Source organism: Sorex fumeus, unplaced genomic scaffold, assembly GCF_029834395.1.
Source record: "Sorex fumeus unplaced genomic scaffold, SorFum_2.1 ptg000002l, whole genome shotgun sequence".
NCBI lineage: Eukaryota > Metazoa > Chordata > Mammalia > Eulipotyphla > Soricidae > Sorex > Sorex fumeus.
In genome coordinates, this window is record NW_026606059.1 from 62,690,462 (window position 1) to 62,716,917 (window position 26,456).

General features: G+C 39.5%; 1 protein-coding gene across 2 annotated transcripts in view; it reads left to right on the plus strand.

The window, feature by feature from the left end:
- SAMD12 (sterile alpha motif domain containing 12) overlaps positions 1-26,456 on the plus strand; it is a 489,089-nt gene that overhangs the window by 366,071 nt on the left and 96,562 nt on the right. The window contains exon 5 of one of the 2 annotated variants that reach the window (XM_056110130.1): positions 17,931-17,991. The exons of the other annotated variant lie outside the window; for it this stretch is intronic. Coding sequence (XP_055966105.1) covers positions 17,931-17,965 — 35 coding nt within the window. The 3' untranslated portion in view covers positions 17,966-17,991. The remainder of the gene's footprint in view (positions 1-17,930; positions 17,992-26,456) is intronic. 2 annotated transcript variants of the gene reach the window in all.

Below are 26,456 nucleotides of genomic sequence, written 5' to 3' on the forward strand. Positions count from 1 at the left end.
TAGAATGTGTCTTGTTTTTTTTTTCTGTTTAAATTCTATTTTGTCTAATAAAACTATGGTTTTCCTTGCCAGTTTCTGCTACCATTTCCTATATGATTGTTTTCCAATCTTCTTATTTTTTCCTCTGTTCTTCTCCTATTGTTTCCCCTTATAATTTGGTATTTGTCTTTATTTATTATTTATTTTTGATTATGAGGTTGCATTTACCTTTTTGTTTTGAAGTTACCTTGAAGTTCTAAATTTATATCCAAGTTAAATTTAAGACATATTATCTCAGGTTCATTCCAAGAGACCCAACATCACTCTCCTTCATTTCTATGTCTAATGTTTTTAATGTATGTATGTAAGTACTTCTGAGCAGCATTCTTTGCCTTTGCCTTCATTTTTCTTACAGAGTCAGTTTAATATCTATTAATTCCCTCAAGTGTTTTGTGCAAAAAACCCTTTATTACTCTTTTCCATTTGAGTAACAACCTAGCTGGACAGAGTGCTCTTGATTGAAAGTTTTTTTTCATGCTTTGATTTTTGAATATGTGAGGAGGGAATTTCATTCCCTCCTCTAATTGGGAAAATTACTGTGAAGATCATGTGGTGCTCCCTTAGATGAGAGTTTTTTCTTCCTTTTTTTCTCTTTTCCTTTTATTCATTTATTTTCCTTCCTTCCTTCCTTCCTTCCTCTTTTATATTCTATCTCTATCACTGACTTTGCTGTATTAATTACAGTGTGTCTTGGTTTGCTTCATTTTGGCTTTATCTTCCTTCGGTTTTTATTTAATAGAAATTTCTATGGATTTACTGGAGTAAATTGAGTTTCTGGCATCTGATTCTTTAATATATGGAATTATGAATCTTTTTATACATTGATATTTCAGGTTTGATTGTGCAGTTTGGACATGGTTGTATTTTCCAATAAATGGAGTATTGGTTATTGCAAAGCTTCAAAGCAGTGAAATGATTTAGAATAATGAAAAATGTAATCTATGTATAGTAAACTTCAACATATATTTGCATCGCAACATTTTTCAGGCAGCTATTATAAAAGTACATAAATATAGAGATTAAGTAAATGTATAAAAATAAATGTCCTTTCATCAAGAATTTGCTGCTCAAACAAAGCTGTTATTTAGAGCTCTGACCTTGTGCTTCGGCTGATTAAAAGAATCCAATTCTTTTTGTTTCACTTTATGTTGTGTCTAAGAATCAATATGCCAAAAATTGACCTAGACTGGTTCCATTCTTTTGTGTCTAGATGACTGGTAGGCTCCATTTTCCCAATCTTCAAGTTTCAATGTTTGTTTTCTTCTTTCTGACATCCGCAACTGCAAAATAATTGCTAGATTCTCCCTCCTTCTCTCTCACATAATTACATAATCATGCCCCTATGCTCCAATATTTGCTGATGATTCTGCTAAGAATACACAAGACAGGATAGAATCCATCCCAGTCTTCCTTTACTAGGTGAGCTCAAACAGTTGAAAAAAAACTTCCTATAATCAAAATTAATGTGCTCAGACCCAACCAGATCTTCCAAGAGCAAATCAGAGGAGAAAGTATAAAGCATTCGATTTGGTGGCATGACTTTCCATGATTATTTTTTTTCTGATTATCAATAGTAGATATAAGACGACTTACACTTCATATATTTCGCACAGAGGCTTTTTTTTTTTCACTCTGCATGACCGCAAGGGTTTTAAAAATGTGTTTTGACTTTTTTCCCCTTCTGCTTTTAAGTTCCTGTTTATCCCACCCCCTTGCTTCCTCTTATAAACACGGTTTTGTGCACTGCCCTGTTCATAAATTATTAATGTCATGTTGAGGGGGAAAAAAAAAACCTTTTAGAAAAGGCCCTCCTGACATGTAACTACTGGTAATTTCAGCTAAGCTTCATGGTGCCTGAGGCCCACCCAGCTCAGCTGAAGAAAGCCTCCCAAGCTTTGCTTCAGCCAGTGAAACAATTAACTTTCTGTTCCATTTGCTGACAATGGTGCATGCCTAAGTTAATCATGTTTGTTAAACCTGTGTCAGTCCTTTCAGCCTGCTCTGCTCAGGGGAGAGGCAGGAGGTACAGCTGGTCTCCAAAGCTATGGGGCAGAAATGAAAGGATTTGTACTCATCGAACAAGAAAATGGCATTCCTGGCTGTCAGTCTGGAAGGAAGAGCTTTTCTTCCCAACATTGCACACAGCAGGCTCTGCTCCTGTCCCTGAATGTCTGCTCCTGCCTCACCGCTGAGCAAGCATTTTCTCTCCCTAATCTGATAGGCAGCAGTGTCTAACACAGAGGCAGGCAGTCCTAAAACAAGAAGCGAAGCTGTTCCAAATTTGGAAGCAGTTTCCTCTCAAAGTTGGTAGTGCCGAGTCTTCCTTTGTTGTGGGTTTGTTATCAGCCTCGAAATAAGTCTGGGGTGCCAGTGCAATGGTGTTCAAGAGTAGGATCCCATAAAATTTCTTGTACCCAATGACCCAAAGATGGGCACAAAATTCCTCTCACCCTCATGCAGCAACATCATCTAGTCTTTTTTTTTCCCTGCTTTTTGGGTCACACCTGGCGATGCTCAGGGGTTACTCCTGGATCTGCACTCAGGAATTACTCCTGACAGTGCTCAGGGGACCATATGGGGTGCTGGGAATGAACCTGGGTCAGCCGCGTGCAAGGCAAACGCCCTACCCGCTGTGCTATCGCTCCAGCCCCACATCATCTAGTCTTGAGGAAATAGAGATGCCAATAGAATGGTAGAGAAGGAAATTTGGATTACTTGGGAAAGTAAGCTTTTAATGTCATTGGTAGAAAATAGCACGACTTGGGCCAGAGATAATATAACAGGTAAGGCACTTGCCTTGCACATGGCTGACCAGCATTTGATCCCCAGCACCATTGATGGTCCATTGAGCCCAATCTGCAGTGACTCCTGGGCACAGCCGGATGTGTTCCAAAAACCAAATAAAAATTTTTAAAAAATGAATTAGTCCTACATGCTGTAAAGGAGAAAAAGAAAATAGTACAAGTTGTATCCAGGCTCTGCTGTCCCATTGGAGGTCTTCAGCATGTCATCTTTAGCTAACTCTAATTACACACATCTGAATATAATTTTCACTAAAATGGTTTTATTTTGCAATAAATAAATAATTATTGCAAACTGGTTGTGGCAATCGCAAAGATAATAAAATTTCCTAACAGTAATCACTATGGAAGACCATGTATTTCAAAACAAATACAAATTGACTTTTGTTTTCTGTTTCAAATTTATATATTGTCTTCTTTTCACTTACAAATGTTGAATAAATGCCTCATCCTTGTCACCAAAGTTAGCAAAACAGACCATTTCTGTCCCACGTGAAGCAAATTGTCAAAAGTGAACATTCCCTTAATTATCATCAATCATTCGAGTTAATTAAATATGAAGTCATAGCCTTAACATGGCAGACTTAGAGCCAGAAAAATAGTACAGGAATTAAGGCCTTGCACATTTGCTGTCTCCAGTTTGATCCCCAGCATTGCCAGGAGGGATCCCTGATCACACAATCAGGAATAAGCCCTGAGTACCCCCTGGATGTGGCCTAAAAATAAACTAAGACCAAAAATAAAAAAGTACTGCAATTCATTATTTAACCTTATCTAATTACTGCTCCAAATTTCAGTGCCTTGTGTATAAAATAAAGGGACTCTAGTGATAAATTTTTACAGTTCCCAGGTGCTAAGGGTCTGCTATTAGCACCTCTGTTTCTGAGCTTATAACCTGTTTAAGTAAAATAGAAAAGGTGCTTAATTTGCAAGGAATTTTATATGAGTGCATTTAGTGTAATAAAGATTTAAGCCTAGTCTGGTCAAATTGAAGAATAGCATAGAAGTCGGTTTTATCTTATTGTTCCTGCTTTTTACTTCTTACTCTGTAAATACTGCTTTTTATCCAAAGATTTCAGAATATAGTTTATTCGATTCATCAAAATCCTCCGATTCTGGCATACTATAGGTTATAGTAGTCAAGAAGTCTGTGTCTAAAGGGTTATTTTTAGCATTTCAGTTCTTTTATAGACCCACAGGTGAGAAAAGGAACCAAAAGAGACTCTTATTTTCAATGTTGCCTGCAAAGCAACAGATTCCTTAGGAATCCCATTACTGAGTGTCTCCAAAACTCAGCGTGGACCTGGCACCAAATTCTGAAGTCACACTTTTGCAATTTCAAGAAAGCAAAACACATGTCAGTCATCATAGACCAAGTGCTTTTTTTCTTTCATGTTAGAAGAATGACAAAATTTTTTTTCTGGGGGTGAAAGAGTAATGGAGGATAGTCTACTTTCAGCGTGCATCTCCCATCCTGGGAGGATCCTCCGAACACCCTCTATTTGGTGCTCCCTTCTCTATCTGAGCTGCCTTTTCCCCTAGCATGTGCCACTGGCCTCCAAACCGTGGAGTGAACCTCCTGGTACTTATCTCAGCTATTCTTGGATGTTAGTCTCCTATTTTGTTACTTTATGTTCCCCAGATGAATGCCACAGAGGCAGGGTGGGATGGGGGGAAAGGGGGTGAGAGGGATACTGGGATCATTGGTGGTGGAAAATGGGCACTGGTGGAGGGATGGGTACTCGAACGTTGTATAATTGAAACCCAAGCACAAAAATTTCTAAGTCTACAACTGTACCTCATGGTGTTTCACTAATAAAAATTTAAAAAATAATAAAATAAAAAAAAATAAAAATCCTAGTGTTCAAACTAAAAAAAAAAAAGGTAATGGAGGATAATGAGGAAACAGTAGGAAATTAGCACATATTTCCTACCAGAGCGAAGGATTTATGGAATTCAGGTCTCTGAAACATAGCCAGACATTGGAAACTCCCATGATTTGATTTCATTCAGGACACTAAAGAATAATTAGACCATAAGGGGAATTTTGTTTTCCATTTCCCAGGGACTATGATTAGTAAGTGATTTTCCAGGTCATTCTTTTTTCCACTTCCTGCCCCCCTCCATCCTACCTCACCCCTTGGTTTGAGAAAATTGTTAGCTAAATGGTGGGAACAAATAGCATGGACTACCAAGCATCCTGGGCCACACAGCTGACCAAAGGAATTCTGTGTGGTGTTCAGTTTCATCCAGCAGAGCTGGGAGCTCCTGCAAACCAGAATGGGAACTTACTTTTTCTTCATCTGGAAGGGTCAAAATGAGAGAACCTGGGAGCTTTCCTTTGCCTTGTTAATCAGAAAGGAAGAAAAGCAGGGAAAGAGGGGGGAAGGAAGGAAAGAAATGATATGCAGAGACAAAATGCAATAACTTTGTTAGCATCCCTAAGAAATAGATGTAGGAAAACACTGTGACAAATAGGACTGACTTCTAAGGTTTTCGTTGTCCTAGGAACTGTATGCAATTAAGCTGAAATATAAATGTAAGCCAGCATTTCACTTAAGCTGCTTATTAAAATAATTAGGCCAGTGAAGCAAGTAGCCTGTAAGCCTAGGAAATTGTGAATTTGGGTTGAAATGCTCTCTCTGCAGGTATATGCTGAACTGAATGAAAACAGACGGGGAAAGCCAGGAGTTTACCAAATAAAAATTGTTATACACCAAGAATGAAATACACCTAAAAAGGGACCAAAGACGTTTTAAAAATATATTTGCAGGTGTGTAGTAATAGAAATTCTGCCCAAAAGAGATTTTTTTAAAAACCATTTCTAAACTGGATATAACCACCTTAAAAACTAATTTTCCCTATGTACTTTATTTTTTAAGATTCTCATTTTAATTTTTAGTTATTAAAGAGTAATTTGATTTCTCATTAAATAAAAATGTAATCCTCCAATTAGAGTATTACATTAGCATTAAATAATAGTAGTGTCTTTTTTGACAACATAATTGAAGCCAAAAGCAAATAAATGTAGTGTTTTTATTATGCTGTGTAATCTGATTATGGGTGAATGTGTAATTTCTACTGTGGTGTTGTTGAAAAGCTGATACAGTACAAGGAGGTCCACTTGCCTTCTTTGAGGGTGACTGGCTGAGAACTGCTTTGTATTCCAACCTCTTTGTTTTGCAAAGGACTTAATGGCTCAACCAATGACTGTAAAGATTAGGACAAGGTCAAGGCTAGACTATGGGTCTCCCAGTAATCCAGAATTCTTTGCTGAAAACCCCCACTTTATAAACTTGTGAAGTTTTAAGAGGTTATAAACCTGAGGAGTTTTGAGTGCTGTTAATTCTATTTTGCAGACATAGCTACATTTGAGAGAAAAAAGAAATTAGCAGCAGTAGTAGAAGTGCTAAGCCACTTGTCTGCATTTGTCACTCAGTTTTCTTAATATCAAATTGGTCGTTTTTCATTTTTGGTCTAAAGTGCCATGCAGCAGTTGAAGAAAATGAATAGTAATTTCTGTTTAGCTGATCTACTAAGGGCTCATAAATCACAAAATCTTCCTTATGTGGGTCCTTCAGTTTAAAAAAGTGCCACCCATTAAACCCTTCTAATTTATCCTGTAAAAGAATAAGACCTAAATTTTCTGTGGACACCTCTGTTAGATGAATAAGTGGGTCAGTCTCATTTCTTTCTGTCACAGCCATCAATGGAATCCAATTCAAAGTTTTGTATCTCAGAGCAAGCTGGCTTGTAACTCAGAAGTGCTTTAAGGTCTTAACTTTCACAGTGTCACTGTCACTGTTGCTGTCTTCCCATTGTTTATCGAATGGCTCGAGTAGGCCCAGTAATGTCTCCATCGTGAGACTTGTTACTGTTTAGCATATTGAATACGTCACGGGTAGCTTGCCAGGCTTTGCTGTGAAGGCATATGTGAAAATCATCTATATTCATATTAAGTATATTTAGATTTGGTTTCTTTCAGAATTTAGGGATAGGGGAGTAAGCTCTAGAGACATAACATAAAATAACTGATAAGATAAAATAATATAAAATTTTAGCATAAAACAATTATGACTCTTGCCTAGTATGACTAAGAATTAGATGGCAAATTGGGAAGTGTCCTCAATCTGGTCCTGGCTTGCATCAGTCTGTACCTCCAAGAAGTCACAAATGACTATGGTCCACACACCTGGGAACATTATGTACGTAGACCCCTGAGCTTGAGAAAACACATGTCGTGTTGTTATTGCTTATTCGAGCCCTCTTCACCATGTGTTTTCACTGAATACCACACAGTCCCCTGGCATCATTTGAATTACCTCTGGAAAACAGCATTAGCTGCATGCCAGCTTGAGCTAGTGCTGTCAAGGATAGGGGTGCCTCAGGCAGCTGCAATAGGACATTTGCAAGATCTAGTGGGTGTCTCTCTATCAATCTATCAATGAGATAAAGAACAGAGGCAGATGTGATATATCAGATGGTTCCCCCCCCCAAAAAAAAAATCTCATATTGGCAAGAGTAATTCAAATTGCCAGGAATCCGAAGTTTGCCATGTGACATCCCCAGAAATCTGACAGAGTTTGACTGGTTTACTCTGCTAAATAAAATCGCTGAGATGATTGCCAGAGGTGATTAATAAAGTGCATAAATCTTAACATGGCGGAGAAAGAAGATGAATGGATGCATGCACATATTGGAAATGTAATGAAACCAAATTGAAGCGACCGGACTGGCTAATATAGGACGGAAAAACAACATCACACTCTGTGTTCCTCAGTGGCCTCGTTTTATAGGTCTCCTTTCAGAAGTGACCAGGAAGACATTTGGTTTGATTTTTCACTTTCTAGCCTAGAAGACCTAAAGTAACTATAGAGTGGGAAAATACCAGCACCCCGAAGATGTGCCCCTGGTATTAATCATTTAATGTTTATTTTCCCCCATGTTAATGAGCATTAAAATAATAAAAAAAGATTTGTTCTGCTTTCCTCAAAGCAGCTATTGAATGCTGTTAGTAATCATATGCTAAGTTTTGGTAGTTTTCAAAGTAATTAGAACCCCAGAGCAAATAAACACTAAATGGGCTCTCTTCTTTGAAGTCATTTTTTTCCCTAACTAAATAGCTCTGTTCTGCTATAATTATATACTAGTCATTATAAAATTAAAAATCATTTTAAGTGACTGAATACTTTTTTGAAAGCATTTGTTTCTTGCTAATTATTATGAACTAATTGCAGTTTACGATGGTCTTCAAAAAATCTTGAAATCATTGCCTTGGAGCCTTTGTTCTCAACAGTTGCAAGTTTTAATTCCAGAAATAAAAAATGTTGGTAGGAAAGAGAATTTGTGACAATTAAAATCGAATTTTCATGACTTTGACAGGATCTGCCTCTCTGAAGGTCATCCCAGCAATATCTTCATTAACTCATTTACCTTTTTTCTAGCCAAATTGGAAGCCAACTTGGCCCATCGGCACGTTACTTCATGTCCTAAAACCTCAACATTTTGCATTTGGAAAAAGGAAGAAATAATGCATAATTGCCACACTGTTTTGAAGAGTAAATATAACACCTATAAAATTTTCAACACAGAAACTGGCATCATCTTATCTTTGCTGAGCCTCATTTTCCACTGTTATTTTTGTGACCATCGGGAGACTCCCATGTCCAACGTTTAGATTCAGCCTTTTGGAATTGTGAGTTACCATGGAAGGTTTTGGTTGACATGATGAACTCAGACAGTCTGTCACCTTGTTCGTTCCATTCCAGGCCATGGGTTCCGATGTGGAGTTCATCGACTGATCTTCTTGGTCCTATCTTGGCATTAAAATCACCGACAATGATCTTGTAGAAGGTGTGATCTTCTTTATAGAATTTCTCCAGCTCCATGTAGAATTTCTCAGTTTCTTTTTCACCATAACTGGATGTTGGTGCGTAGACAACAAAGATAGAAACTGCCGGTAGTGAGCCACATTTATTCAAGTGTAATCGTCCGATTCGGGTTGTTAGGCATTCAAATGAATCAATGCTTGTGACTAAGTTTGTGTTGACAAGGATACCGACACCACCGACGCCTCTTTTATCACATGTTCCAAGGAACAGTTCTTCTCCAGTGTCGAAAACAGCATGATGGGATTGATGTCTTCTCGTTTCGGTCAGACCAATGATGTCGTACTTGATCTTTCGTGCTTGTACCATAAGGTCTTCAATGGATGCAGCAGATGCCAGCGTACGAGCATTAAAAGTACAGACAATCATTTTTGTTTTTCTGCGTTTTGGCAGCCCATGTCTGCCTTGGTGTTTTATCAGCTTCTCCTTCCATATCCTTCTCGACTCTGCATAATCAGGGTTAGGGAAATGAGATCCATTTATTACTGGATTTGGCATATCAATTTGGTCTATTTGGCATAGATCACGGATAGCTTGCCAGGCTCTGCCGTGTGGGTTGGATATTTAAGGATATTTAAGGTATCCTGAAAATTATTAAATAAATAGTCGCGCGGCCGCGAATGCGGCCACGCGCTCCCGGGAGCTTGTTGTGATAATCTTTGGATCCTGGCCTTTGTTGGGGTTACACGGCAGTTGGAGGGTGTAACTGTCTAGCTACTGACAGGTCCAGTCCCAAACCGTGCAGGCTTAGAGATCTCAGTCCCGGGTCCCACACACCTGGGTTCCTCTGCCAGTTCGGTTATGTCTGAGGCTTATCCAAGTGTGTGGAGAGTGGCTCCAGTAAGGCCTTGGTTGGGGCCTGGAAGTCTTCAGCTGTTGGGCCCTGGCGAGGATAGTCAGACACAGGGTAGGAGACTCTGCCTTGTGCTCTCCCGGGAGCTTGTTGTGATAATCTTTGGATCCTGGCCTTTGTTGGGGTTACACGGCAGTTGGAGGGTGTAACTGTCTAGCTACTGACAGGTCCAGTCCCAAACCGTGCAGGCTTAGAGATCTCAGTCCCGGGTCCCACACACCTGGGTTCCTCTGCCAGTTCGGTTATGTCTGAGGTTTATCCAAGTGTGTGGAGAATGGCTCCAGTAAGGCCTTGGTTGGGGCCTGGAAGTCTTCAGCTGTTGGGCCCTGGCGAGGATAGTCAGACACAGGGTAGGAGACTCTGCCTTGTGCTCTCTCGGGAGCTTGTTGTGATAATCTTTGGATCCTGGCCTTTGTTGGGGTTACACGGCAGTTGGAGGGTGTAACTGTCTAGCTACTGACAGGTCCAGTCCCAAACCGTGCAGGCTTAGAGATCTCAGTCCCGGGTCCCACACACCTGGGTTCCTCTCCCGATGGACGGTTCCACAATGAAATAGACCACATCATATTCAATCGGCAGTTTTGCCTAACCGATGTTGCTGTTGTCCCAAAATTCCAAACGGGATCAGACCACCGTCTTCTTCGTGCAAAATTCTACCTCACAGAACGAGGAGAAAAGAATGCAAGGTTTAAGAAGAAGACTCCCAGAACAACCACCAACTGGGAACTCTTTGGCTCTGTTGCAGCAACATGGGAAGATGCCGTCATTGACAACATTGATGAGGAATACGATCGAATGATTCAGCACCTCCATGATTGTGCAAGGAATGCCAAGAGAGAGATAACCACAAAAAACCGTCTTTCTTCGAACACTCTTGGACTTATTCGCCAACGTGGCGTGGCACGTGCCTCAGGCAACCACAAGCAAACGTCCGAACTGGCAAAACAGTGCAGAAAAGCCATCAAGGATGACCTCAAAAACAGGAGAGCAGCAATACTGGTAGATGCAGCAGAAGCTGGGAAAAACATTCGTAATGCCCGCCTGTCCTTCACCAACTACAAAACCAAGATGACTGCCCTCCGACATCATGATGGATCTATCACATCTTCCAGAAGGGCAATGGAGAAGATTATTCATGACTTCTACTCAGATCTCTTTAATAGCCACATCCACTTGCCCACATACCACATACCACATGATGGATATGTCGTTCCCAATGTTCTCCCTTCCGAAATCCAACATGCCATCTCGTCGGTAAAGAAACAAAAAGCACCTGGCCCAGACAAGATCAGACCTGTACACCTGAAGAACTTACCATCAGTACTCATCAATACATTAGCTCGACTCTTCACACGCTACCTGTCTGAATGCAAGGTTCCATCCCAATGGAAAACCAGCAAGACTGTACTACTATACAAGAAAGGAGACATCCACGACATTGGCAACTATCGCCCAATCTGCCTATTGTCTGTCATCTACAAACTATTCACTCGAGTCATCCTGAATAGGATTAGCAGAACACTAGATGAAGGACAACCATGTGAACAAGCTGGATTCCGAAAAGGATTCAGTACCATTGACCATATCCACACAATAACCAAGCTCATTGAGGTATCTCGGGAGTTCAAGATGCCGCTCTGTCTAACGTTCATTGATTTAAAGAAGGCCTTTGATTCTGTTGAGACGGAAGCGGTCATGGAAGCCCTAGCCAATCAGGGCGTACAAACTCAATACATCAGGATCCTTCGTGAGCTCTATTGCGGATTCACTACCAAGATCTCACCATTCTACAAAGAAGTAATCATCCATATCAAGAGAGGGGTTCGGCAGGGTGATACCATTTCACCAAAACTCTTCAGTGCCACCCTCGAGAACATCATGCGACGACTAGAATGGGAAAACATGGGAGTGAAGATAGATGGTCGGCAACTACACCACCTCCGCTTTGCTGATGACATCGTTCTAATAACACCAAACATCAGCCAAGCAGCACAAATGCTTACGGACTTTGACCGTGAGTGTGGAAAGGTCGGACTACAGCTGAATCTTACGAAGACAATGTTTATGAGAAACAGCCTTGTTCCTGACGCTCCATTCGCTCTCAACGGAACCACCATCTCCGAATGCAACAGTTATATATACTTAGGTCGAGAAATCAACATGGTGAATGACCTGGCACCTGAGTTACGCAGGAGGAAGAGAGCGGCTTGGAATGCCTTCAAGAGCATTGAAGAAATAACTAAAAGGACAAAGAACCTCCAACTACGAGCACATCTCTTTGATTCCACTATTCTTCCTGCATTAACATATGCCTCAGAGACCTGGACCCTACGTAAACAGGATGAGAACACTATTCGGGTCTCTCAAAGAGGAATCGAAAGAACTATGCTTGGAATATCACGATTCACTCAAATGAGAGATAGAATCCGGAGTTCTGATCTTCGTCAACGCTCAAGAATCAGAGACGCTGTCTCATTTGCCAAGACATCAAAAATCAGATGGGCTGGACATGTAATGAGGTTTACAGACAACTGCTGGACTAGAGTCATTACTGATTGGATTCCACGAGACATCAAAAGATCACGTGGACGCCCACCTATAAGATGGTCAGACTTCTTCGTCAAGACCCTAAATGATCGGTTTGAGGCTCTACATGTTCCTAAAACGAACAGATACCATTGGGCTACACTAGCACGCAACCGGGATGAATGGAGACGTTACTGGCACCCGCTCGAATAAATCGATGAATAACGGGGATTAAGTGATTAAGTGATTAAGTGATTTTTGTGACCAAAAAATGTGTTATTGCTCAAAGGCCTAAACTGGTATTTGGGGGGAGAGAGGTGCTCTTCCAAGGGTCATTTGGACATTTATTATGTCATCCATGGTTCATGCAATAGGAGCAGATAGACTACAGGCAATTGACATAGATATGTGTCTGTCCCAGCATGTACGAAGGCCATGCCACATTATTTCTGATATGGTCAGCAGGTTGGGTGTCCCCCACTCATTTCGGTCAGTCTATGGAATCTTGTGCTGCTGTTGTTTTCAATGTCAAGTTTTCTATTTATCAAAAACAAAGGATTTAATTTAATGACAGAATTTTTGTCATGCATATTATCCCTCTGGGCTGACATCAGGTTAAACATGGGTAGGATACACAACTATATAGGTGCTAAATTTATTATTTCGCCATGAGTCAGCAAGTACTTGAAAACCAACCCACTCATGATTTAATACAAGTCCAAATCTGCCAGTATCTCCCTAGACTAGAAAAATAAACAAAGGTAAACAACAGGAACAGAAACAATACATCAACCAGCAAAAAGAAAAAGTACTCACAGACATGACTCAAAATGTTATTTTTCCCTTATCATCTCTTCCTTTGTTTCTTATTTCAGGGCAGTACCAAGAGCTGCACCGTCCCAGGAACTACATAGTTACTAGACACCAAGAGGTAGAGATAAGGAAGGTCCAGTTCAGGATTTCTCTCTAATTCAACTGTTTTTAACAAAAAGATATTTGTTTACTGTCCTTAGCTCTCTTCTCTGGCTTCTCATTTTTCCATTTTGTTACTGACCTAGAAGTATTTTTCTTTAGTTTCTTGGCTCTAGTAATTAAGTCGTCTATGATTTTTCTTGTATTCCAGGAATTAAGTGTTATACATGTTAATACCGAAAGAAAATTGTGATGTCACAAGTATGTGTTAGCACAAGAGTTTGAGTGAGGGCTTTGAAGCGTATGCAAATGGCATTTCTAACTTTATTCAACTGAGGAGTGATTTATGCTTTGAGATGAAATACCCATCAAAGAAGCCAATTTTTAATGGAAACATTGATACTATGATGGATACTTTGAAAATTCTTAATCTGATTTCTTCAAGCCCCTCATACTATTCTCAATGGAATCTGCCCTGTTTTTTCTGTTGTGTAAGTAATCTGGAACCACAAATCCAGCTGACTGTCATGCTTTCTTCCTTTGATCCATTGCTTTAGAGTCATAGCTTCCTGGACCCAACACTCTGGTTCCCTGTTTAAAAGGAGCAGGAGACCCTGCCAATGTATGACACATTGCCTCAAGGGTAACGGAAGAAAATGTTCTAATGGCAGGGTAAAGGAGTGGTACTGTTGGCCTTCATTATTTTCCTTAAAGATCTTTGGGCTGGGGGTGGGGAAATAGTAGAAACTTGGATGGATTTCAGAAGAACAAAGGAATATGCGTTGATGAGAAATAGCTGGGGATATGGGGGTGACCACATTCAGCAATGCACAGGCCCCAACAAAGACAAGAAAATTGCCCTCCCTAATCATCTCAGATGGGTAAGTCCAACATAGCTTTCTAACATCTGCTTATCCTCTCCCACCAAACACAAGCTCCACCTATACACAATCAGCTGGGACTTGTCAATCAAGGGCTCTTACAGAATGAGACTTTCAAACTAGTAATAGCTACCATTTAGTGTATGCCCATCTTTTGTGAAATACTGAACTAGGTACTTTCAGTTTTGCAGTCACTATGCAATTGGTAAATCATTATTTGCCACTTACAGACCAAAAAAAAAAAAACCCCTTCTTGAATGAATTTTTAAGCAAATTTCTTACGATCACACAGAAAGATAGATATGATGTGGAAACTAAGTTCCATTGTCTCCAGATCATGCCTCCATTTCCGCTATGTCATATTAATTGTAACAGGACTATTTTTCAACCAAGGCATTACTAATTTTTGGACCCTTCTTTTGTTAAGGATTCATGAGAAATGTGCACTGCCACAGTAGCACTTCACTGCACTGTCCTCCCGTTGTTCATCGATTTGCTTGGGCAGGCCCAGTAATGTCTCCATTGTGAGATTTCTTGTTACTGTGTTTGGCATATTGAATACATCACGGGTAGCTTGCCAGGCTTTGCCGTGCGGGCAAGATACACCCGGTAGCTTGCCAGGCTCTCCGTGAGGTGCCGAAGAATTGAACTCGGGTTGGCCACAGTAACCTAAGAAAATAGCATTGGTTCCTTTTAAATTCCATTTTAAGTACTGTGGTTTACAAAACTGTTGTTGGTATGGTTTCTTACATAAAACTTCCAGGACCACACCCTCCACTAAGTGTCCACTTCCCTCCACCATAGTCCCCGTGTCCCTCCACCAATCCCCACCTTCTCCCCTGTGGTACGCTTCCTCCCTACTGGAAACCAGTTCAAAATTTGTTTCCTTTGTGGATCTGTTATTTCCCTATCATGCTTCTTTATATCCCACATGTCATAGTCATCGTTCTATGTCTGGCCCTCGCCTTCTAGCTAACTTCATTCAGCGTGATACTCTTCAGATCAATCCACACAACAGCAAATTGCATGATTTCATCTTTTCTTATACCCAAGTAGTATTCCATTGTGTTTATGAATCACAGTTTCTTTATCCAGTCATCTGGGCTGCTTCCAGATTATGGCTATTGTGAAGAGTGCTGCAATTAACATAGGGGTGCAGATGTACTTTTTGAATATATTTTGGTGACTTTGGGGTAGATATACGAAGAAGTAGAATTGCTGAGTCATATGGAAGCTCTTCTGTTTTCTAACAGAAAGATTATAATTTGTTCAGTAGAGCAGAACTTTAAGCTGCAATATAGAATATCCCAGACTTTTAAGCTGTAATTTTTTATGATGTAACATCTCCCTGTGGGGTCAGGGAGATAGTTTAAAGAGGTGAAGTCCACAACTTGTGTTTAAGAGATCCCAAGTTTGAGCCATGGAACTATTTTGCCCTCCATGCACCTCTGGGTGTGGCCCTGGTGTTGCCTAGCACTGTGGTCTCAAACAGTACCAAATGGCTGGGCCCAAGTACCAAACTACCAAATACTGCTAATTTAAGTATCCAGTATCACTACGAGTTACACCTGAGTTTCTAGAGAGTTCCACTGCCTATCCCCTCCCCCTCTAAAGAGATCTCCTTACCTCTTAATCACTTAATCACTTAATCCCCGTTATTCATCGATTTACTCCAGCGGGTGCCAGTAACGTCTCCATTCATCCCGGTTGCTTGCTAGCGTAGCCCAATGGTATCTGTTCGTTCTAGGAACATGCAGAGCCTCAAACCGATCATTCAGGGTCTTGACGAAGAAGTCTGACCATCTTGTAGGTGAGCGTCCACGTGATCTTTTGATGTCCCGTGGAATCCAATCAGTAATGGCTCTAGTCCAGCGGTTGTCTGTAAACCTCATTACGTGTCCAGCCCATCTGATTTTTGATGTCTTGGCAAATGAGACAGCGTCCCTGATTCTTGAGCGTTGACGAAGATCAGAACTCCGGATTCTATCTCTCATTTGAGTGAATCATGATATTCCAAGCATAGCTCTTTCGATTCCTCTTTGAGAGATCCGAATAGCGTTCTCATCCTGTTTTCGTAGGGTCCAGGTCTCTGAGGCATATGTTAATGCAGGAAGAACAGTGGAATCAAAGAGATGTGCTTGTAGCTGGAGGTTCTTTGTCCTTTTAGTTATTTCTTCAACGTTCTGAAGGCATTCCAAGCCGCTCTCTTCCCCCTGCGCAACTCAGGTGCCAGGTCATTCATCATGTTGATTTCTCGACCTAGGTATATATAACTGTTGCATTCGGAGATGGCGGTTCCGTTGAGAGCAAATGGAGCGTCAGGAACAAGGCTGTTTCTCATAAACATTGTCTTCGTAAGATTCAGCTGTAGTCCGACCTTTCCACATTCACGGTTAAAGTCGTTCAGCATTTGTGCAGCTTGGCTGATGTTTGGTGTTATTAGAACGATGTCATCAGCAAAGCGGAGGTGGTGTAGTTGCCGACCAGACCATCTATCTTCACTCCCATGCTTTCCCATTCCAGTCGTCGCATGATGTTCTCGAGGGTGGCACTGAAGAGTTTTGGTGAAATGGTATCACCCTGCCGAACCCCTCTCTTGATATGGATGATTACTTCTTTGTAGAATGGTGAGATCTTGGTAGTGAATCCGCAATAGAGCTCATGAAGGATCTTGATGTATTGAGTTTGTACGCCCTGATTGGCTATGGCTTCTGTGACCGCTTCCGTCTCAACAGAATCAAAGGCCTTCTTTAAATCAATGAACGTTAGACAGAGCGGCATCTTGAACTTACCTCTTAAAGCTTTTGTAATATGAGCACTACCAGATCTTCATGATTAATTAATTCAAAACTCTTGAGTCCCTACTGCACAATTTGGGCAAGATAGGTTTTCACATAGAGTTGAGAGATCCAGGTCAAAAGTCTACCTATGCAAATATTAATATAGACCTTTTATCATGACCATTTAGAACAAACATTACCAAAAGAAGAGAAATTAAAAAGGAAAGCAGGAGGAGTCTGCCACAATGTAGTGGGGAATGGTAATTTATAAGCTTTCTGTCCTATATACTAGAGAGAATATTTACCTGGTCATTTATTTCTCACTACAATCTAATGTCTTACAAAAATCATATGAACTTGTACCCATAACTTCTTCAAAATTCAACTTATTTCCTAGAAAACAAATGATGTGAATGTACCATGTCATCTCTGGTGATAGTAAGAAAACTTAGCTAATTCTATACTGTAATTTCCAGTCATTTTTGATGTTTCATTTTTGTCTAGATAGTGGAAAAGTGATTATTTCACACTTCTTATGAATAAAGATTGGAAGGGTTAGGAATATCTCAAATAATCCAAATTACTCTCTTGTCATTTGAATTGTGCAAATGGTTGAGACAGGATATGCCAATTCTTGTTCAATTTAGTATGAGGATGTGTAGAGTCATATTGCTCGAAGGGAAGTTATGAGATCATTCTAACTACTTCTGCCTCATGCCAGGTATACACCCAAACTGTGAAAGTCAAAGATTGGCTAATTGTTTCATCTCTTTTCAAAAAGTACAAACACTTAGCACTATCTTCATTTTATCACAATGGGGATAAAAAGCAACCCTCAAAGTTGCCAATGATGACTCTAACAGAATCTATTTAAAGGGCTTCATTTAGTGAGTTTGGAGATAAAAGATTGTGGTCTTTTGGAGTCACCTTTATTTTAGACCATTTATTGACATCAAAGTTATGACTCATAGTAATCTCTATGCTTTGAAAAGAAGTGGATACACATACCTCCCAAAATATAATACATTTTACCTTAGAGTGCCAGCAGGTATTTATACCCAGAAACTACTATGTTTCTCCACCTTTATAATTTATGAATGGAAACATACTATGATGGAGGAAGTTTCTTGAAGAAATACCCAGAAAAGGAGATTAGAGCCTTTTTCTCTAACCCCAATGTAAGCCCTACTGGATATATTAATATTCAATATTCAGACCTGATCTTGTTCCTCTGTCTTTCCTATTTCCAGCTATACTAACAAGGCCCAGTGGGAACTCTTCTTGATTGAGGCTGTCTCCAGAGTCCAAGAGGTAACTCCCTCCTTTCCTACAGATGAGACCTTAATTGTTCTTACTCTGTCTTTGACTTTGTCTCACATTAGTTCAGCTATAGACAATGGACTTCATCTCATATGCTAATTTGTACCAAGTAGTAAATGAGTAGAGGAAGATAGCATGGCCACTTATAAAGTTTGTGTGATGGGTATTTCATGGCTATCACAGCACAGAACAAAGCATTTGCAGTTTGTATCTACCTTTTGGGTACTAGCTCATAAATACCTAGAGAATAGAAATGCCTTGCTTTAGAGTTTACCTCCCTTGCATGCCTAATTTGTTCTAACAGCACAACTGGTGCTCAAACCATATTTGTTGATTAAGATGCCAAAAGATGCCTTTTAACACACCCAGAATAAGATCTAAATGAGGCTGGAAAGCTGAATCTTGATTTTACAAAGAAACATTTCTTCTGAAAATAAAGTGACAGGAATGGTGTACTATGTAGTTTTTCCTCGAGTCCTCATCAGATATCAAGATAAAATGAAGTTCCACACGCAGCCACACTTAGAACTAGATTTTATTTGTGATCTGTCTAGACTCATTGGAATTTTCATTGTTTTGTATATGCTTCAGAAGAGCAGTTATATGGCACATCCCACCAGATGCTGAATCTGTATTTGAATGATATGCTTAAAAGAAAATTTCAAAAATGTATCTAATTGAGGGGCTGGAGTGATAGCATAGCAGGTAGGGCATTTGCCTTGCACATGGTTTGATTCCCAGTATCCCATATTGTCTCCTGCGCACTGCCAGGAGTAATTCCTGAGTGCAAAGCCAGGAGTAATCCCTGAGCATGGCCAGATGTGACCCAAAAAGCAATATACATATATATATGTATATATATATTTGATATAAAGAGGAAATAGAAATATAGGGAAACAGATATAAAATATAGGGACATTATGGAAAATATAGGGAAAGAAAAAACTTTCCATGATTAAAAAAATAATAGTCATATTGAAATTCTCAACCTCTACCCTATGTTTCCTGCCTGAACAACTGAATGATATTAACTAACATATACAGATCCCTGTCCAGTTTCAGAAAATTCCAGTAACATTTGAAGTTCATTCTCATTTCACAAAGACTGAAAACTCCCCTACAGTTTCAACACTTACTGCCAGGGTTAATTTGAATTTCAGTTTCAGCCATTTTTGTATGCTTAGAGGAAAATGTTATATATTTGAAAATCAAGAAAAATAAATTGCAGGAGACTCACAGGTTGGGTTTTCACAGAAGTTTCCCTTTCTTGGAGTCACAAGCTCTTTTGGACCAGAGAGACAGCTGGTGGAACCTAGCTTTCAGCCTGCTTCAGCCTGACAATGTGCACTAGGCTATTTAGAATAGATCAAGAGAAGTACTAGCCTTTATGTGCCTGTCACTTCATATTTTTAGGAAAACTGGAAAGGGCCAGTGTGGTTCAGTGGTTGAATATTAAATCTTGTATGTGTGAGGCCCAGCCCTGCCAGGAAGGAAGGAAGGAAGGAAGGAAGGAAGGAAGGAAGGAAGGAAGGAAGGAAGGAAGGAAGGGAGGAAGGAAGGGAGGGAGGGAGGGAGGGAGGGAGGGAGGGAGGGAGGGAGGGAGGGAGGGGGAAGGAAAGAAAGAAGGGAGGAAGGGAGGGAGGGAGGGAGGGAAGGAGGAAGAAAGATTGGTTTAACATTAGATCTTAGTTCAACTGTTTTCCCAGATGCTTGATTTTGATGTAGCTACTCCAAAGATTTACTTTCAGGAAAAATAGGCAATCATTTATTATACACACACTATAGGGTATTGTTAAATTGAATAGAAAATGCAAGTGCAAGGACTTTATAAATACCATGGTAAAATAATCTCATACTTTTCACCATCACTAAGCTCCAATTGGTGGTTGGTTCCACTTCTGCCATATAACTTGCCTTAAAACAGAGATAATTAATTTTTAATGGTATTGATCTCATTTCTTTCAAGAGTATCTGAAGACTGCAACTCTTGTACATAATAGTGAATTTCTAAACCTTGTTGGTAAGAGAGGAGATATAGCTTGAAATGAGTTTACACAGAGCAGTAGTTTAGTGAGAACAATAGGCTTTAATGAAGAAAAATAGATGAGCAGTTTTTAAGGAAAGTGGAGGTATTTCTTTAGAAATTGAAGAAGAATTTTAAAGTTATGCTGACATCATACTCACCAGGGGACCTGTATTTAAGAGTACCATGACTGAGGGGGGCTACTCAGCTTGTCCCCAGACCTGATTTGGAACCTTTCCAACTCCAGGCAATTGTCTTTTCCTAGAAACATCAAGTCATTTACAGAGATGATATTTAGATGACATTTTATCTTTTCTCTCTGGTCTAGTAATTGTCCTGTCTGTCCTGTCTGTCCTCCGTTGTTCATTGATTTGCTCGAGCAAGCCCAGTAACATCTCCATTGTGAGACTTATTGTTACTGTGTTTGGCACATGGAATATGTCACAGGTAGCTTGCCAGGCTATGCCAAATGTCAACAATCTCTTCCTCAAAGTACTTGATATCTTTTAGAACAGATCCATTCATTCATTAAGAATTTAGGATCTGTTGATCACAGTAGGGGTTATGTTCTAAGGTAACACAGTTGTGAGGAAGCTAGTAAGAGTCCCTGGCTCACATGTTTACCTTCCTAGGACCACAGCCACTCCACGCAGCCTAATCTTTATTTTTTTCCCCATTTATTTTTTTAGTTAAATCACAGTGATATACACATTTACAAAGTTGTTCATGATTAGGTTTAAGTCATATAATGTTCCAACATCCGTCCTTTCACCAGTGTACTTTTCCCACCACCAATGTTCCCCCACCACCTGCCATGCACTTTTCTACTCTCTCTCTCTCTCTCTCTCATCCTCCCTCTCTCTCTTTTCTTTTCTTTCTCCATATCAATCTTTCTTTCTTTCTCTGTTTCTCTCATTTTGGACCTTTTGGTTTGCTATACAGATAATGAAATGTTATCAGGTATATCCCTTTACCTGTGCCCTTCAACCCCCACACTCTTGTAGCAAGCTTCCAACCATTGACCTGTACTCCTGTCCCCTGTTTACCCTAGACTTGGACATATATAGATAGATAGATAGATAGATAGATAGATAGATAGATAGATCTTACAAATGAATGTACTCATTCAACCATTCTATACCTGTCCCTCTGCTTCTGACTCATTTCAATCAACATGATTCTCTCCATGCCAATCCATTTATAAGCAAATTTCATGACTTCATTCTTCCTAACATCTGCATAGTCTTCCATCGTGTAGATGCACCATAGTTTCTTTATCCAGTCATCTGTTCTTGGGCACTCAGGCTTTTTCCAGATACTGGCTATTTTGAGCAATGCTGCACTGAATGTAGAAGTCCGGATGACATTTTGACTTTGTGGTTTTGGGTGACTGACGTATATTTCCAGAAATGATATTGTTGGGTCAAATGTGAGCTCAGTTTCTAGTTTTCTGAGAAATGTCCATTGTTTTCTAAAAAGGCTGGGCAAGTCAACATTCCCACCAACAATAAAGGAGAGTCCCTTTCTCCCAGCATCCAGACGAGCCCTGGTTGCTCTTGTTCTTTTGGATGTATGCCAGTCTTTGTGGTTTAAGATGATATCTAATTGTTGTTTTGATTTGTACCTCCCTGATTATTAGTGATGTAGAGCATTTTTTCATGTGCCTTTTATGAATTCTAATCTTTAGAAGAGAAAACTACGCTAAAATGTGTGTGCTACCATTTGAAAAAGCCCCAGATTCTGAGCATTGGTACAATCTCAGTTCTGTGTCTTTTACTAATTTACCATGTGATGTGTTGCATCATGCATTTCCTAATCTGTGAAATGATAGATCAAATTGGGTTCCCTGTAAACACTGAATTCTAAAATTAGACAATTCCTTAATGTTAGGAAAATTTGTGTCCTGGTGTCTGAATGTGTCCAAGCAAAATGATAATATTTGTCCTTCTAGCTCCACTAGCTATTCTGAAGTGGGTTGCAGAGAACATGTGAATGAGAATGAGATTTAATAATATAGGGGGTCACTGTTTGATTTGGTCATTAACATAAGTACAAGGAGGGTTCCTCTGCCATTTCTATTTGGGATCTCAAGCTATATACTTATGTCGCTTCAAGCATGGTGATGCCTGCCCCTGTACTGATGACTGACACAACCTGTGATTATTACAAACTCTTACTTCTAGACAGCCTCCCTCATTCAAGCACTTGGCGCACAAAACAGATATAGTAATACAGTTGAGATAAGACTTGATTATTACCTAATGAGAAAACAAGCTCCTGTCACCATTTGGTGTGTGTTCCTTGGAAGCTCAGCTCAAACTAGTTTTTTCTCCTTTCTGAAGAATGATTGAGTCTTTTCTCTTTCTTTCACTGCTGTATAGAGTTTGCTTTTGGAAGCAGACCTAGAATTTTTTGCATTTCTCCCAAGCTTGAGAGTCTAGAGGTATAGGATCTCTCCAGGTCATTAAGTATTATCAGCAGCATCCAGGCCCCCTTCTTATATAAATCCGTTGAGAATTGTAAAACAGAATCTCCCTGAAGGTATCAGGGATGATCATTTTGTCCATGATTCTGTCTCAAACTCAAGTTTGCCCGGCCTCGGAGCAGAGAATGGGCAATGCTGCTGATTAACGATAAGCTCGGTGCATTTGCATGTCCCTCTGCCAGTTGCTTGGCTACAAAGATGGCATGAGGGGAATGCTTTGCATTTGGGGTAACACCATAACAACTGGACTGAAAAGTATATTATGACTAAGAATGAGGACATTGTGCTATCATTTGTACAGGGGTTTGCTTTGGAAACTCCCTGTTCGGCAAAAGAAAATGTTATGACTACTGGTTTTGTGGTTTATCTGAGCATCTGCAACAGATTAAAGCCCCCAAGCATTTATTGAGCACCTCCTCTCCTTCCCCTCCCTCCACTTCCCCCTCCCCCCCATAATCATCACTAAAATGAAAAAATATCTCAGCTCCATGTACAATTAGGAAATACAATGGTTAACTCTGAATCCCGGCAGCGTGGTTTAGAAGGGTATCATTTGCAAACAAGATATTTGCTAAAGTAAGCTCTGTTGGAATGCATTGTCTAAATCTCAAGTGTCTGCCTAACCAACTACCTCAGGTGAAGAAAATTCCACAGAACCAGGCTGCTCATCTCCCTTAAGCTACCCCAAAAAGAGACATTCAAATCTCAGACACGTAGGGAAAGGAATTTTGCTGCATGGAAATCAGAAATTGCATCAAGTATACCGTGTACTTATTACAGAGTTGAGCTCCATTTTTTTGCTTCTTTCTTCTTATACAGAACTGATAGTGTAACACCACCAGGTTAAAAACAAAGGAAAAAATGGTGGGAAATTAACTATTTCACTTCCATAGCTAACAGCTATAGTCTTGGCTACAGTTCAAAGCATAATTCAAAAGTAAAACCAGAAATGAATGATTAAAATAAACTTGAGAGGTGGAGAGATAGTACACAGGTAGAGCACTTGCTTTGCATGCAGCCAACCCTGGTTCATTCCCTGGCAGTATATTTGGGCCACTGAGCACCACCAGGAGTGATCCCTGAGCACAGTGCCAGAAGTAAATCCTGACCATTTCTTATTAATGTCAATCTTAACCACTGGTAAAGAAAGCGGTAATGCATGATTATTTTCTAATTTTAAAATACACAAAGATACACCCAGTTTTATTGAGACTTGAATTCTAGTTAGAAGCCTGGGAAGGTCTTCGGGTGTTTCCTTCTATGTCTGTCCAGTTAGTAATTTTAGAAGTTTTGTCTGATCAGCAGGTCTCAAAGGTAATAAAAGTAATGTCAGCTGATTGTAATTTGTATTTCAAAAGAAAAATAATAGTTGTGTTTCCCATTCCAAGAAGGAAAAAACTGTCAGTAGTGAGCACTTTTGAGCTTTTTGATCACTTAGAATTCATCTTCATTTTTGCACTGGAGGCTGAAGCACATCCAGACACAGATGTGCAGTTGATTTTTGTTCAATTTCAACTCTTTGGGGAAAATTACACAGAATTGCATAATTTTTTCCCTGAATACCATATTATGTAAACACACCCATTTCATTATAATAACAGAGCTAGAGACACCCATAGGGAGAACATGCTAATGTTTTATATATATATAATATATATACATATATGCAATATATTATATATGTATATATATTACTCTAATGGACAAATCTTACACAAAGAAGACTTATAGCCCAAAATGAGACAACCTCCTAAGAACTGCTGTGCAAATATACGTAACTGCTTGGCATGGAAACAGTGTGCATCCTTTCACGTTGTATGGCCACATTGGTCTCATATCCTTCATTAAACCTCAGAAGAGAAAACTTGCCTAACCCAGTTTTGCATTTGTAATCACTGACCTCCAACGTATAATGACCCAGATTCTATCTCTTTTCTATATGCCTTGAGAGGCAGCAGTCTGAGGGTATGTTGCTTCCATCCTGGTAGTTTAGCAGGAATTGTCTTTTTTTTTTTAATGTAGAAGTACTGCTATTTATTCAGGCATTGATTAAACTGATTGAATTGGGCATGAACTCCACATTACTTTGTTGTTGTTGTTTTTTAATTTTTTAATTTAATATCCGTGAGACAGACCATTACAAAGCTGTTCATAATTAGTTTCAGTCATACAATGATCCAGCACCATCCCTCCATCAGTACATTTCCCATCACCAATGTTCCCTGTTTCCCTACCATCATCCCACAACACCCCATTCCCCCACCCCCAGCCTTCCTCTATAGGAGGAACTTAGCAGAAACAGTCTTGATCCACGAAGTAGACATTGTTTAATAAAATGCACCTATGTGACACCTTCATGGTTGTCCTCTAAGATGCCCTAATGCTACTGGAGATAGTACAGTGTCTCAAAAATTCCTCCTGAATCTTTTGGACGTAGTTGAGTTTAGTTAGGGAAAGAGGAACATTTGGAAAGACGGAGAGCCTTTTCTTCAAACCTTACCCACAGAGATAAAATACAGAGATGAGAATAAGTGACATTCTTGGGTTATCAATTAGACTTGGTAAAGAGGTGATTTTCAATTACAATTTAGTCTTAACCTGAAGGAAGATAATGACTCTTGAATAAACAGATGCAACTATTTTGTGAGATTTAACATATTCTCAAATAATTGGAAATTTTATGAAAGACCTAATTATTCTCAGAGGTTTAAGAATGTTAAATATGAGCGATTCAGTATGAAGTAAAAATAACAATTAAAATAAAAATTGCTTGACACCAGGACTCAAACAAAGGTATTTGTTTGGAAGCACTCGTTTATGTTACACTTTATATTGTTCCACAATTTGAACTCTTGCTGGAGTTGATAAATACCATGTTTGCTAGCAGAATGAGTGCTAGTAATTAGCAGAGTTCTAACCACTGTTGAGTAAATAATATTGTTTGGTATTAAAATTACCAATTAAAAAAGCTAACCAGTACTGCTCTTGCCAGATATGAAAAGAGTCCCAAAGAGTTCTCTTGGGGGGCTGGCAGGAAGGGAGATTAACTCAAGCACAAAAATATGTAAGTCTACAACTGTACCTCATGGTATTTCACTAATAAAAATTAAAAAATAAAAAAAGGTGGGAATTATGAAATTATCCAAGCAAGAGTTTGAGTCCCCCTTTCTGTGACTACAAACCTCAAAGGAATTTCAGTCTATACAATAGGATTAGTTGTAATGGCCTCAAGGAATTATTGTAAGGAGTAAAGTATCATATGAAAATAGTATACAGCAAAATGCCCAATGTTGATAGAGTTTTGAGTATCGTAAGCAAAAACAACATATGTGAAAGCATATCCTTAACTAACATCATTTCATTCACTATCTACCATTTTCAACATTAAGCAAAATGAGGAACAGTTATACATAGTTGGAGGAATGCTCCTACTGTTTTCTGAGGGTTAATCCCTTTTGTTCCCTCAATCTCTAAAGACTATCACCTGAGATTACAATTCTATTAATTTTTCAAGAGACATGTAAATCAAATGTATTACTTATCTCTCTTTGTCTCAGACCTGCATAAAAACTATCAAAGCTACATAAGGAAATGATTGCATTGGAAATTGCATGGTCTTTTATTCCTAGCAATGAATGAGATATTTAGAGGAAAATCTTTCCGGTTGTATTATAACATGCTTGATGATGATGAGGATGAAAATAATGATGATGATGATGATGATGATGATGATGATGATGATGATGATAATGATGATGATGATATTTTGTGGACTAGGTTTCTGAGCTATAAACAGTGTGGGTGAGATATAGTCAGGAGTTATGCCCTGTGAAGGATGGAGGTTAACTTAGATGTCATTCAAACTATCCAAAGTGTCAGGAGTCCAGAGGGTGACATTCTTAGGAGGTGAAGCAGAGAGATGTAAAACTTACACTGTAAATATTGCCA